This window comes from Melopsittacus undulatus, chromosome 30, assembly GCF_012275295.1.
Source record: "Melopsittacus undulatus isolate bMelUnd1 chromosome 30, bMelUnd1.mat.Z, whole genome shotgun sequence".
NCBI classification, from domain to species: domain Eukaryota; kingdom Metazoa; phylum Chordata; class Aves; order Psittaciformes; family Psittaculidae; genus Melopsittacus; species Melopsittacus undulatus.
In genome coordinates, this window is record NC_047556.1 from 183,250 (window position 1) to 199,062 (window position 15,813).

Genomic DNA, 15,813 nt, shown 5'->3' on the forward strand with positions numbered 1-15,813 from the left:
TTAATGAGTTAATTAATTAAGATAATATGGAATTGTGGATTAATTAATGAATTAATTGTGATCTCGGCACGGAATTAATGGTAGATTAATTAATGAACTGAATGGGAAATTAATATAGAATTAATGGTGGATTAATTAATGAATTAAATGGGAAATTAATATAGAATTAATGGTGGATTAATTAATTAATGAATTAAGATCACAATATGGAATTAGGGATTAATTGATTGTGATCTCAGCACAGAACTAATGGTAGATTAATTAATGAATTAAAAGGGAAATCAACATAGAATTAATAGCGGATTAATTAATTAATTAATTAAGATCACTATATGAAATTGCAGAGTTATTAATTGATTAATTGTGATCTCGACATGGAATTAATGGCAGATGAATTAATGAATTGAATGGGAAATCGATGTGCAATTAATTCAATTCATTAATTAATTGTGAGCACAATATGGCGGATTCATTAATCGTGATCTCAACATGGAATTAATGGTAGATTAATTAATGAATTGAATAGGAAATAGCTTGATTAATTAATTAATAGTATTATTGGCATGGAATCGATTGCAGATTGATTCATTAATTAATAGTGCTAATAATATGGAATTAATTGCAGATTACTTAATTAATTAATTGTGATATCAATGTGGAATTAATTGCAGACTGATTGTGATCTCAACATTGAATTAATGAGCAATTAATTAATTATCAACATGGGATTAATCACAGATTAATTAACCAATTAATACCGACCCTGAGGTGGAATTAATGGCGATTTAATGAAGAAATTAATTGTGATTGCAACATGGATTAATTAATTAATTGTGACACCCACATGGAGCTAATAGCAGATTAATTATTTAATTGTTTGAGCTATCGTCATGCAATCAATTCAATAATTGATAATTAATGATAATAATTAATTGATTATTAATAATATTAATTCTTTGATAATTAATAACAAATGATTAAATGATTGTGATCTCAACATCACCTTCATCCGTTTCTAATACCATTATCGATTAATTCCTATTTATTAATTGCTATTAAGAAATAATCATTACTGTTATTACCAATGTTTCCTTATTATGAACAGTGCTTAATGCTGAACGGTTCCACTTCATTAATTGCCTAATAGGAACTGAATGCATTTACACACATTGAGGGCATGTATTAATCCATTTACTCTCATTAATGATATTGATTAATCCATTTACTGCCATTAATTATATTGGTTAATCCATTTACTCTCATTAATGATATTGATTAATCCATTTACTGTCATTATTTATATTGATTAATCCATTTACTCTCATTAATGATATCGATTAATCAATTTACTTTATTAATTATACTGATTAATCCATTTACTCTCATTAATTACAAGGATTAATCCAGTTTCTCTCATTAATGATATCGATTACTCCATTTACTCCTATTAAATACATCGATTAATCCATTTGCTCTCATTAATGATAACTATAAATCCTGTTACTCTCATTGACCATATCGATTAATCCATTTACTCTCATTAATATCGATTAATAAATTTCTTCTTATTAATTATAGCAATTAATCCATTTACTCTCATAACATCGATTAACCGATTTACTCTTATTAATTATATTGATTAAACCATTTGCTCTCATTAATATCGATTAATCCATTTACTCTTATTAATTATATTGATTAATCCATTTACTCTCATTAATGATATTGATTAATCCATTTCCTCTTATTAACGATATCGATTAATCCATTTACTCTCATGAATGATATTGATTAATCCATTTATTCTCATTAATGATATCGATTAAGCCATTTGCTCTCAATAATTATATTGATTAATCCATTTGCTCTCATTAATGGTATCAATTAATCCATTTGCTCTCATAAATGATATTGATTAATCCATTTACTCTTATTATATCGATTAATCCATTTACTTTCATTAATAATATCGATTAATCCATTTGCTCTCATTAATGATATCGATAAATCCATTTACTTATTAATGATATTAATTAATCCATTTCCTCTCATTAATTAACTTCCCAACCCCCCCGTTAACACTTCCACTTCATTTACACCTTAGATTTGGATAACACCCATTTCATGTTGTCCTGCCAGTGCCATTTATTAGGCCTAATGAAGGAATTGATTAATTCAGCATTAATTAATAATTAATTAATAATTAATTAGCTGATATCACTGCATTGATCCCATCATTGATTACCTGCAATCAGTGCATTGATCCCATTATTGATTACCCATCACCATGGGCACCATGGCCTTCCCCATCCTCCTCCTCCTCGCTGCCTCCATCCCAGGTAGGACCAGCCCCATTGAGGTCTATGGGGTGTCTATGGGGCTGGCGCTGAGCCCCCCATGGCTTCAATGGCTCCTTCTTGTCCATGCCCAGGGCTGCAGGCGGAGGTGAGGCTGGAGGAGACCGGAGGCGGCCTCCAAAGCCCTGGGGCCTCCATGAGGCTCCTGTGCAAGGCCTCGGGCTTCACCTTCGGCTCCTATGCCATGGGATGGATGCGCCAAGCACCAGGACAGGGGCTCCAGTTCGTCGCCACCATTAACTACAATGGTGGTTACATCTACTATGCGCCATCGGTGAAGGGCAGAGCCACCATCAGCAGGGACAACTCCCAGGCCACGGTCACGCTGCAGATGAGCGGCCTCGAGGCCAAGGATACGGCCACTTACTACTGTGTGAAGAGTGCTTATGTTGGTGCTGGTTATGCTGGTGCTTATCCTGGTGGTAATGGTGCTGCTTATGGTCCTGGTTATGGTGGTGTACCCATAACCAGCTCCATACGTTCCATAGACACCATAACCACTGTAACCGGTACTATACCCACCATTACCTGCACAATAGCCACAATAATGCCATAAACACTGCAGTAGACACTATACCAACCCTAAGCACCATAACCAGCACCATAATCACGAGCATTACTACCATACCTACCATAACCACTTGAAACAGCACCTTAACCACCATAACCACCACCAGAACCAGTAGAACCATAACTAGCACCAGTGCCACCATAAGCACTACCAGCACCAACATAACCATCCTCATCCTTCACACAGTAGTAAGTGGCCGTATCCTTGGCCTCGAGGCCGCTCATCTGCAGCGTGACTGTGGCCTGGGAGTTGTCCCTGCTGATGGTGGCTCTGCCCTTCACCGATGGCGCGTACCAGGTGCCACCATTGCTGTTAATGCTGGAGACCCATTGGAGCCCCTATCCCGGTGCTTGGCGCATCCATCCCATGCCATAGGAGCCGAAGATGAAACCCAAACCTGCATCCATTGACCCCAAACATGCATCCATTGACCCCAACCTGCTTCCATTGACCCCAACCTGCATCCATTGACCCAAACCTGCATCTATTGACCCCAAACCTGCATCCATTGACCCCAACCTGCATCCATTGACCCCAACCTTCATCCATTGACCCCAACCTGCATCCATTGACCCAAACCCCTACTGGTCTCCCCCTAATACCGCCCCATTAGTTCCCTATAGACCCATCCCCACAGCCCCAGATCCATCCCCAGGTAGGACCATCCCCATTGAGGTCTATGGGGTGTCTATGGGGCTGGCGCTGAGCCCCCCATGGCCTCAATGGCTCCTTCTTGTCCATGCCCAGGGCTGCAGGCGGAGGTGAGGCTGGAGGAGACCGGAGGCGGCCTCCAAAGCCCTGGGGCCTCCATGAGGCTCCTGTGCAAGGCCTCGGGCTTCACCATCGACGACTATGGCATGGGATGGATGCGCCAAGCACCGGGACAGGGGCTCCAGTTCCTCACCAGCATTGACAGCAATGGTGCTTGGACCGGATATGCGCCATTGGTAAAGGGCTGAGCCGCCATCACCAGGGATAACTCCAAGGGCACAGCCACTTACTACTGCATAAAGGGTAGAGATGGTGATGGTCATGGTGGTTATGGTGGATATGGTTATGGTAGTGCTGGTGGTTATAATGGGTATGGTGGTTATGGTGTTGGTTCGAGTGGTTATGGTGGGTGAGGGGGGGTAATGCTGATGGTTATTGTCCTGGTTATAGTCCTTCTGGTGGCTATGGTATCTATGGCAGTGTTTATGGCATTATGGTGGGTATGGTGCACATTACAGTGGTTGTGGTGGGTATAGTGCAGATTATGGTGGTTCTGGTGCTGGTTATGGGTATATCACTATAGCCACCTTTGGCTCCTATGGCATGGGATGGATGCGCCAAGCACCGGGACAGGGGCTCCAGTTCGTCGCCAGCATTAGCAACAGTGGTGGCAGCACCGGATACGCGCCATCGGTGAAGGGCAGAGCCACCATCAGCAGGGACAACTCCCAGGCCACGGTCACGCTGCAGATGAGCGGCCTCGAGGCCAAGGATACGGCCACTTACTACTGTGTGAAGGGTGCTTATGCTGGTGCTTATGGTGCTGATGCTACTGGTTATGGTGCTTATGGTGTATACCCATCACCAGCACCAGAACCACCATAACCAGTGTAACAGGCAGAACACCCACCGTAACCAGAGCCATACCCACCATTAGCAGCACTGGAACCACCATCATGCCATAACCACTGCTATAGCCACCATACCAACCACAAACACCATAACCAGCTCCATAGAGAACATAAGCATCAGCATCACCACCATACCTACCACAACCACTTCAAACAGCACCTTAACCACCATAACCACCACTAGAACCAGTATAACCATAACCAGCACCAGCACCACCACTACCAGCACTCTTCACACAGTAGTAAGTGGCCGTATCCTTGGCCTCGAGGCCGCTCATCTGCAGTGTGACCGTGGCCTGGGAGTTGTCCCTGCTGATGGTGGCTCTGCCCTTCACCGATGGCGCATAGTAGGTGTTACCATAGCTGTCAATGCTGGCGACGAACTGGAGCCCCTGTCCCGGTGCTTGGCGCATCCATCCCATGCCATAGGAGACAAAGGTGGCTATGGTGGTATACCCATAACCAGCACCAGAACCACCATAACCAGAGCCATACCCACCATAACCACTGTAACTGGCACCATACCCACCGTCACCAGCACCATACCCACCATAATGCCATAAACACTGCCATAGACACCATACCCACCACAAGCACCATAACCAGCACCATAACCACCATAACCATCAGTATCACCCCCATACCCACCATAACCACTCGAACCAGCACCTTAACCCCCATACCCATTCTAACCACCACCATTCCCATAACCACCATCTCCATCTCCATAACCATCACCAGAACCATCCTTACCCTTCATGCACTATTAACTGGTTGTCTCCTATGAGTTGTCCATGTTGATGGTTGGACATCAGGTGATGCCGCAGGTAGGACCAGCCCCATTGAGGTCTATGGGGTGTCTATGGGGCTGGCGCTGAGCCCCCCATGGCCTCAATGGCTCCTTCTTGTCCATGCCCAGGGCTGCAGGCGGAGGTGAGGCTGGAGGAGACCGGAGGCGGCCTCCAAAGCCCTGGGGCCTCCATGAGGCTCCTGTGCAAGGCCTCGGGCTTCACCTTCGGCAACTATGCCATGGGATGGATGCGCCAAGCACCGGGACAGGGGCTCGAATACGTTGCCGACATTAACAGATATGGCAGCACCGACTACGCGCCATCGGTGAAGGGCAGAGCCACCATCAGCAGGGACAACTCCCAGGCCACGGTCACGCTGCAGATGAGCGGCCTCGAGGCCAAGGATACGGCCACTTACTACTGTGTGAAGAGTGCTGATGCTGGTGCTGGTGCTTATCCTGGTGGTAATGGTGCTGGTTATGGTGCTGGTTATGTTGGCATACCCATAACCAACTCCATACGTTCCATAGACACCATATCTACCATACCCACTGTATCCAGCACTATACCCACCATTACCTGCACCATAGCCACCATAATGCCATAAACACTGCAGTAGACACCATACCAACCCTAAGCACCATAACTAGCACCATAACCAGCAGCATCACCACCATACCTACCATAACCACTGAAACAGCACCTTAACCACCATAACCAGCACCAGAACCAGTATAACCATAACTAGCACCAGTGCCACCATAAGCACTACCAGCACCAACATAACCATCCTCATCCTTCACACAGTAGTAAGTGGCCGTATCCTTGGCCTCGAGGCCGCTCATCTGCAGCGTGACCGTGGCCTGGGAGTTGTCCCTGCTGATGGTGGCTCTGCCCTTCACCGATGGCGCGTACCAGGTGCCACCATTGCTGTTAATGCTGGAGACCAATTGGAGCCCCTATCCCGGTGCTTGGCGCATCCATCCCATGCCATAGGAGCCGAAGGTGAAGCCCAAACCTGCATCCATTGACCCCAACCTGCATCCATTGACCCCAACCTGTATCCATTGACCCCATCCTGCATCCATTGACCCCATCCTGCATCCATTGACCCCAACCTGCATCCATTGACCCAAACCTGCATCTATTGACCCCAAACCTGCATCCATTGACCCCAACCTGCATCCATTGACCCCAACCTTCATCCATTGACCCCAACCTGCATCCATTGACCCAAACCCCTACTGGTCTCCCCCTAATACCGCCCCATTAGTTCCCTATAGACCCATCCCCACAGCCCCAGATCCATCCCCAGGTAGGACCATCCCCATTGAGGTCTATGGGGTGTCTATGGGGCTGGCGCTGAGCCCCCCATGTCCTCAATGGCTCCTTCTTGTCCATGCCCAGGGCTGCAGGCGGAGGTGAGGCTGGAGGAGACCGGAGGCGGCCTCCAAAGCCCTGGGGCCTCCATGAGGCTCCTGTGCAAGGCCTCGGGCTTCACCATCGACGACTATGGCATGGGATGGATGCGCCAAGCACCGGGACAGGGCCTCGAATACGTCGCCAGAATTGACAGCGATGGTTACACCAGCTACGCGCCATCGGTGAAGGGCAGAGCCACCATCAGCAGGGACAACTCCCAGGCCACGGTCACGCTGCAGATGAGCGGCCTCGAGGCCAAGGATACGGCCACTTACTACTGTGTGAAGAGTGCTGGTGGTGATGGTACTGGTGCTGGTGCTTATCCTGGTGGTAATGGTGCTGCTCCTGGTGCTGGTTATGTTGGCATACCCATAACCAAGTCCATACGTTCCATAGACACCACATCTACCATAACCACTGTAACCGGCACTATACCCACCATTACATACACCATAGCCACCATAATGCCATAAACACTGCAGGAGACACCATACCAACCACAAAGACCATAACCAGCTCCATAGCGAACATAAGCATCAGCATCACCACCCTACCTACCAGAACCACTTGAAACAGCACCTTAACCACCATAACCACCACCAGAACCAGTATAACCATAACCAGCACCAACATAACCACCATAAGCACCCTTTACACAGTAGTAAGTGGCCGTATCCTTGGCCTCGAGGCCGCTCATCTGCAGCGTGACCGTGGCCTGGGAGTTGTCCCTGCTGATGGTGGCTCTGCCCTTCACCGATGGCCCATAGGAGGTGTAACCACCATTGTAGTTAATGCCGGCGACCCATTGGAGCCCCTGTCCCGGTGCTTGGCGCATCCATCCCATGGCATAGGAGCCGAAGGTGAAGCCCGAGGCCTTGCACAGGAGCCTCATGGAGGCCCCAGAGCTTTGGAAGCCGCCTCCGGTCTCCTCCAGCCTCACCTCCGCCTGCAGCCCTGGGCATGGACAAGAAGGAGCCATTGAGGCCATGGGGGGCTCAGCGCCAGCCCCATAGACACCCCCTGTGCCCCATAGACCTCAATGGGGCTGGTCCTACCTGGGGCATCACCTGATGTCCAACCATCAACAGCGATAACCCCCAGTAGACAACCAGTTAATAGTGCATGAAGGGTAAGGATGGTTCTGGTGATGGTTATGGAGATGGTGTTGGTGGTTATGGGAATGGTGGTGGTTAGAATGGGTATGGGGGTTAAGGGGCTGGTTCGACTGGTTATGGTGGGTATTGGGGTGATGCTGATGGTTATGGTGGTTATGGTGCTGCTGGTGGGTATGGTGTCTATGGCAGTGTTTATGGCATTATGGTGGGTATGGTGCTGGAGATGGTGGGTATGGTGGTTATGGTGCCTCTTACCGTGGTTATGGTGGTTCTGGTGCTGGTTATGGGTATACCACCATAGCCACCTTCGGCTCCTATGGCATGGGATGGATGCGCCAAGCACCGGGACAAGGGCTCCAATACGTCGCCAGCATTAGCAAGGGTGGTGGTGGCACCAACTATGCGCCATCGGTGAAGGGCAGAGCCACCATCAGCAGGGACAACTCCCAGGCCACGGTCACGCTGCAGATGAGCGGCCTCGAGGCCAAGGATACGGCCACTTACTACTGTGTGAAGAGAGGTGATGCTGATGGTTATGGTGCTGGTGCTTATAGTGCTGGTGCTACTGGTTATGGTGCTTATGGTGTATACCCATTACTAGCACCCAAACCACCATAACCACTGTAACAGACAGAACACCCACCATAACCAGAGCCATACCCACCATTAGCAGCACTGGAACCACCATCATGCCATAACCACTGCTATAGCCACCATACCAACCACAAAGACCATAACTAGCACCATAGAGAACATAAGCATCAGCATCACCACCATACCTGCCATAACCACTGAAACCAGCACCTTGACCACCATAACCACCACCAGAACCAGTATAACCATAACCATAACCAGCATCATAACTACCACCACCACCATAAGCACTCTTCACACAGTAGTAAGTGGCCGTATCCTTGGCCTCGAGGCCGCTCATCTGCAGCATGACCGTGGCCTGGGAGTTGTCCCTGCTGATGGTGGCTCTACCCTTCACCGATGGCGCGTAGCTGGTGCCCCCACCACTGTTGGTAATGCCAGCGACCCATTGGAGCCCCTGTCCCGGTGCTTGGCGCATCCATCCCATGTCATAGGAGCCGAAGGTGAACCCCAAACCTGCATCCATTGACCCCAACCTGCATGCATTGACCCAAACCTGTATCCATTGACCCCAACCTGCATCCATTGATCCCAATCTGCATCCATTGACCCAAACCTGCATCCATTGACCCCAACCTCCACAGGTTTCCCCCAACCCCCCACTGTATCCCTATAGACCCATCCCCACAGCCACGGATCCATCCCAGGTAGGACCAGCCCCATTGAGGTCTATGGGGTGTCTATGGGGCTGGCGCTGAGCCCCCCATGGCCTCAATGGCTCCTTCTTGTCCATGCCCAGGGCTGCAGGCGGAGGTGAGGCTGGAGGAGACCGGAGGCGGCCTCCAAAGCCCTGGGGCCTCCATGAGGCTCCTGTGCAAGGCCTCGGGCTTCACCTTCGACGACTATGGCATGGGATGGATGCGCCAAGCACCGGGACAGGGGCTCCAATGGGTCGCTGGCATTAACAGCAATGGTGACACCTACTATGCGCCATCGGTGAAGGGCAGAGCCACCATCAGCAGGGACAACTCCCAGGCCACGGTCACGCTGCAGATGAGCGGCCTCGAGGCCAAGGATACGGCCACTTACTACTGTGGGAAGGGTGGTGCTGGTGGTTATGGTGCTGGTTATGGTTATGGTTATACTGGTTCTGGTGGTGGTTATGGTGGTCAAGGTGCTGTTTCAGTGGTTGTGGTAGGTATGGTGGTGATGCTGATGCTTATGTTCGCTATGGAGCTGGTTATGGTGTTTCTGGTTGGTATGGTGGCTACTGCAGTGTTTATGGCATTATGGTGGCTATGGTGCAGGTAATGGTGGGTATAGTACCGGTTACAGTGGTTATGGTGGGTATGGTGTCTATGGAACATATGGAGTTGGTTATGGGTATGCCAACATAACCAGCACCATTACCACGAATATAACCAGCATCAGCACTACCACTACCAGCACTCTTCACACAGTAGTAAGTGGCCGTATCCTTGGCCTCGAGGCCGCTCATCTGCAGCGTGACCGTGGCCTGGGAGTTGTCCCTGCTGATGGTGGCTCTGCCCTTCACCGATGCCCCATAGTAGGTGTAACCATTGCTTTCAATGCTGGCAACGAACTGGAGCCCCTGTCCCGGTGCTTGGCGCATCCATCCCATGCCATAGTCACCGAAGCTGAAGCCCGAGGCCTTGCACAGGAGCCTCATGGAGGCCCCAGGGCTTTGGAGGCCGCCTCCGGTTTCCTCCAGCCTCACGGCCATGGGGGGCTTCATCCCATGGGGTAATTGCCATAGGTGAAGGGCAAACCTGCATCCATTGACCCCAAACCTGCATCCATTGACCCCAACCTGCATCCATTGACCCCAACCTCCACTGGTCTCCCCCAGCCTTCCGCCATTGAGTCCTTATGGACCCTTCCCCACAGCCCCGGAGCCACCCCCAGGTAGGACCATCCCCATTGCGGTCTATGGGGCACAGGGGGTGTCTATGGGGCTGGCACTGAGCCCCCCATGGCCTCAATGGCACCTTCTTGTCCATGCCCAGGTCTGCAGGCGGAGGTGAGGCTGGAGGAGACCGGAGGCGGCCTCCAAAGCCCTGGGGCCTCCATGAGGCTCCTGTGCAAGGCCTCGGGCTTCACCTTCGGTGACTATGGCATGGGATGGATGCGCCAAGCACCGGGACAGGGGCTCGAATACGTTGCCGACATTAACAGATATGGCAGCACCGACTACGCGCCATCGGTGAAGGGCAGAGCCACCATCAGCAGGGACAACTCCCAGGCCACAGTCACGCTGCAGATGAGCGGCCTCGAGGCCAAGGATACGGCCACTTACTACTGTGTGAAGGGTGCTTATACTGGTGGTTATAGTGCTGGTGCTTATGGTGCTGGTAGTGCTGGTTATGGTGCTTATGGTGGTATACCCGTTACCAGCACCAGAACCACCATAACCACTGTAACTGACAGAACACCCACCATAACCAGAGCCATACCTACCATTAGCAGCACTGGAACCACCATCATGCCATAACCACTGCTATAGCCACCATACCAACCACAAAGACCATAACCAGCATCATAGTGTACATAAGCATCAGCATCACCACCATACCTACCATAACCACTTGAAACAGCACCTTAACCACCATAACCACCACCAGAACCTGTATAACCATAACCATAAACAGCACCAGTACCACCACCATAACCATAACCAGCACCACTACCAGCACTCTTCACACAGTAGTAAGTGGCCGTATCCTTGGCCTCGAGGCCGCTCATCTGCAGCGTGACCGTGGCCTGGGAGTTGTCCCTGCTGATGGTGGCTCTGCCCTTCACCGATGGTGCATACTCGGTGTAACCACCATTGTAGTTAATGGTGGCGACGAACTGGAGCCCCTGTCCCGGTGCTTGGCGCATCCATCCCATGGCATAGGAGCCAAAGGTGGCTATGGTGGTATACCCATAACCAGCATGAGAACCTCCATAACCAGCGCCATACCCACCATAATGCCATAAACACTGCCATAGATACCATAGCCACCAGAAGCACCATAACCAGCACCATAACCACCATAACCATCAGCATTACCCTCCCTATGCACCATAACCACTCAAAGCAACACTTTAACCACCATACTCATTACAATCACCACCATTACCATAACCATATCCACCATAACCACCACTACCAGCAGCATTCACCTTCGATGACTATGGCATGGGATGGATGCGCCAAGCACCGGGACAGGGGCTCCAATACGTCGCTGGCATTACCAACAGTGGTGGCAGCACCAGATACGCGCCATCGGTGAAGGGCAGAGCCACCATCAGCAGGGACAACTCCCAGGCCACGGTCACGCTGCAGATGAGCGGCCTCGAGGCCAAGGATACGGCCACTTACTACTGTGTGAAGAGTGCTTATGGTGGTAGTGGTGTTGGTGCTGGTGGTTATGGTGCTTATGGTGGTATACCCATCACCAGCACCAGAACCACCATAACCACTGTAACTGGCACCATACCCACCATCACCAGCACCATACCCACCATGATGCCATAAACACTGCCATAGACACCATACCCATCAGAAGCACCATGACCAGCACCATAACCACAACTATCAGCATCATCCCATGCCGTAGGTGGCAAAGGTGGCTATGGTGGTATAACGATCACCAGCACCAGAACCACCATAACCACTGTAAGGAGCACCATAACCACCATACCCACCATCACCAGCACCATACCCACCATAATGCCATAAATACTGTCATAGGCACCATACCCACCACAAGCACCATAACCAGCACCATAACCACCATAACCATCAGCATCACCCCCATACCCACCATAACCACTCGAACCAGCACATTAACCACCATACCCATTATAACCTCCACCATTACCATAACCATATCCACCATAACCAGCATTACCAGCAGCATCACCATTACTGTAACCACCATAACCATTACCATAACCACCATAACTACCATCACCATAACCATCACCATATCCATTACCATAACCACCATAAGGAAGGAGGGCTAAATTGAATCATGAGCCTAATAAACTCAATTATTAGCTCTAATTGGCTTAATAATTAGCGCTAATGTAGCTGGGATGGGGCATGAATTAATTACAGGCCCTAATGGTCATATTTATTAGCCCTAATATAGAAGGAATGAGGCATAAATTGACTTATTAGCCTATTAAAGCCAATTATTAGTCCTAATAGGCTTAATTATTAGCTCTAATGTAGCTGGGATGGGGCATGAGCTAAGTACAGGCCCTAATGATCATATTTATCAGCCGTAATGTAGAAGGAATGAGGCATAAATCGACTTATTAGCCTATTAAAGTCAATTATTAGGCCTAATAGGCTTAATTATTAGCCCTAATGTAGCAGGGATGGGGCATGAATTAATTACAGGCCCTAATGGTCATATTTATTAGCCCTAATATAGAAGGAATGAGGCATAAATTGAATTATTAGCCTAATAAAGTCTATTATTAGACCTAATAGGCTTTATTATTAGCCCTAATATAGCAGGGATGGGTCATTAATTAATTACAAGCACTAATGGTCATATTTATTAGCCCTAATATAGAAGGAATGAGGCATAAATTGAATTATTAGCCTAATAAAGTCTATTATTAGACCTAATAGGCTTTATTATTAGCCCTAATATAGCAGGGATGGGTCATTAATTAATTACAAGCACTAATGGTCATATTTATTAGCCCTAATATAGTAGTAATGATGCATAAATTGACTTATTAGCCTAATAAACTCAATTATTAGCCCTAATAGGCTTAATAATTACCCCTAAATCAGTGGCCATGGGGGTCAAATCGACCTCTAAACCTGACAAACGCCATTATTAGCCCTAATAACCCTCATTATTAGCTCTAATTCAGGGGGCTGGGGCTCAACTTTGGGGGCAGCCATTATTAGCTCTAATATACTTCATTATTAGCTCTAATATACTTCATTATTAGCCCTAATAGACATTATTATTAGCCCTAATAGAGGGGAGAACGTTCCCCCCCCCCCAAAAGCCAGGTGCTGAGAGCAGCTGCTGCAACCAAGGGGCCGAAAACAAGAGCCGGGGCCTATTTTTGGGCTGAAAAAGGCCCTTTTTGGGGTTTCGGGGCTCTTTGTGCCTATTTTTGGCAGCCGCAGCTGCAGGGGAAAACCCCAAAGCGGGCGGGTTTGGCCCCAAAAAGGGGCTGGCATTAAGGCAGGGCGCGATTAATGCTATTAATTGCGTTGATTAATGCTAATAATTGCATTAAATTGAAGTTTTGGGCGAATTCTTCACGGTATTGCTATTATTTGCTTTATTTCTGGCTAATATTCATCAATTTGCTGGATTTCGACCTATTTTTCTGTCCTTTTAGGACCTGGCTCCTTTATTCCCTGTGATTTTAACTTATTAATCTATTATTTTGACTTATTAACCTGTTATTTGGGTATCGGAGGAACTATTATTAGCTCCATTAGGCTCTTTTATTACTCTTATTGGCACAAATAGTTGTGTTTCTAATATTAGTATGAGTGTATTAGCGATCGTGTTATTAATACCGTTATTATTGTTATTAGTAATAGTATTAAATAATAAATAGAATTAATTAATTATTTAATTAATTAAATAGTATTAAATAATGAACATTTATCTTCCTTGTTTATAGCAATATTCTCATTAATAGCACTAAAATAATGGTATTATTATTATTATTAGAAATAATGGGGTTTATATGTGAATATGAGAAATTAACAGGTTTCCATTAGAATTTATTAGGTTTCTATTAGTAATTAATAGGTTTCCATTAGAAATTATTAGGTTTTCATTAGAAATTATTCGGTTTCCATTAGAAATGATTAGGTTTCCATTAGAAATTAATAGGTTTCTATTAGAAATTATTAGGTTTCCATTAGAAATTAATAGGTTTCCATTAGAAATTAATAGGTTTCCATTAGAAGTTATTAGGTTTCCATTAGAAATTATTAGGTTTTCATTAGAAATTAATAGGTTTCCATTAGAAATTATTAGATTTCCATTAGAAATTATTAAGTTTCCATTAGAAATTAATAGGTTGCCATTAGAAATTATTAGGTTTCCATTAGAAATTAATAGGTTTCCATTAGAAATTATTCGGTTTCCATTAGAAATGATTAGGTTTCCATTAGAAATGATTAGGTTTCCATTAAAAATTAATAGGTTTCTATTAGAAATTATTAGGTTTCCATTAGAAATTAATAGGTTTCTAATAGAAATGATTAGGTTTCTATTAGAAATTAATAGGTTTCTATTAGAAATTATTATGTTTCCATTAGAAATTAATAAGTTCCTATTAGAAATTAATAGGTTTCCATTAGAAATCATTATGTTTCCATTAGAAATTAATAGGTTCCTATTAGAAATAGGTTTCCATTAGAAATCATGTTTATATTGCAATTATTAGAAGCACTTAATCATTCTGGCTTTATTAATGGGAATTAATTAGGCACCTTTTATTAGGAGGAATTGCCTTTTATCACTATTATTAGAACAACAAATCTCCATTCACTAGTTATAGAGGTTTATTAGGCGTTTATTAGCTCCTAATTTCATCATTATTTATCTCTCTTTCCATCATTTTCCCATTATTACCCTTATTTATTAATTATTAGTTCATTAATTATTCATTATTAACCCCAAACCCACTTTATTTGCCCCCTTAGCCCCATTTCTCCCTTTATTAATTGCTGTTATTAGCACCAATACCCCTCTTTTCCCACTGCAATTAGCAATTAGCATCGTTATTAATGACTATTAGCGCTCCTAATCGCCCTTTATTCGCATTATTAGAGACGTGCACCACCGAACAGCAGGAACATTAATAATATTTATTAATAATAATAAAACAATTACATTTCCATTAAAATTGAAGTTTTATTTATTATATTGTTACAATTATTATTTTCCATTATTTCTATTATTTCTATTAATTCTATTTTCCATTAATTCTATTAATTCTATTTTCCATTATTTCTATTAATTATATTTTCCATTAATTCTATTAATTCTATTTGCCATTAATTTTATTAATTCTATTAATTCTATTAATTCTATTTCCATTAATTCTATTAATTCTATTTTCCATTAATTCTATTAATTCTATTTTCCATTAATTCTATTAATTCTATTTTCCATTAATTCTATTAATTCTATTTTCCATTAATTCTATTAATTCTATTAATTCTATTTCCATTATTTCTATTAATTCTATTTTCCATTAATTCTATTAATTCTATTTTCCATTAATTCTATTAATTCTATTTTCCATTAATTCTATTAATTCTATTAATTCTAT

The 15,813-nt window shown here is 45.4% G+C and overlaps 4 gene segments (V, D, J or C); 3 read left to right on the forward strand and 1 right to left on the reverse strand.

Moving 5' to 3' along the window:
• The first annotated feature begins 5,444 nt into the window (after nucleotides 1–5,444).
• LOC117437855 (Ig heavy chain V region 914-like) lies at nucleotides 5,445–5,948 on the forward strand. The segment is given in 1 exon segment: nucleotides 5,445–5,948. A coding segment is annotated over 1 exon segment (504 nt).
• Nucleotides 5,949–6,723: 775 nt separating this feature from the next.
• On the forward strand, nucleotides 6,724–7,236 carry LOC117437856 (immunoglobulin heavy variable 3-64D-like). The segment is given in 1 exon segment: nucleotides 6,724–7,236. A coding segment is annotated over 1 exon segment (513 nt).
• Nucleotides 7,237–7,343: 107 nt separating this feature from the next.
• On the reverse strand, nucleotides 7,344–7,742 carry LOC117437857 (immunoglobulin heavy variable 3-23-like). The segment is given in 1 exon segment: nucleotides 7,344–7,742. A coding segment is annotated over 1 exon segment (399 nt).
• Nucleotides 7,743–10,214: 2,472 nt separating this feature from the next.
• On the forward strand, nucleotides 10,215–10,984 carry LOC117437858 (Ig heavy chain V region 914-like). The segment is given in 2 exon segments: nucleotides 10,215–10,236; nucleotides 10,500–10,984. Coding segments are annotated over 2 exon segments (507 nt in total).
• Nucleotides 10,985–15,813: the final 4,829 nt, after the last annotated feature.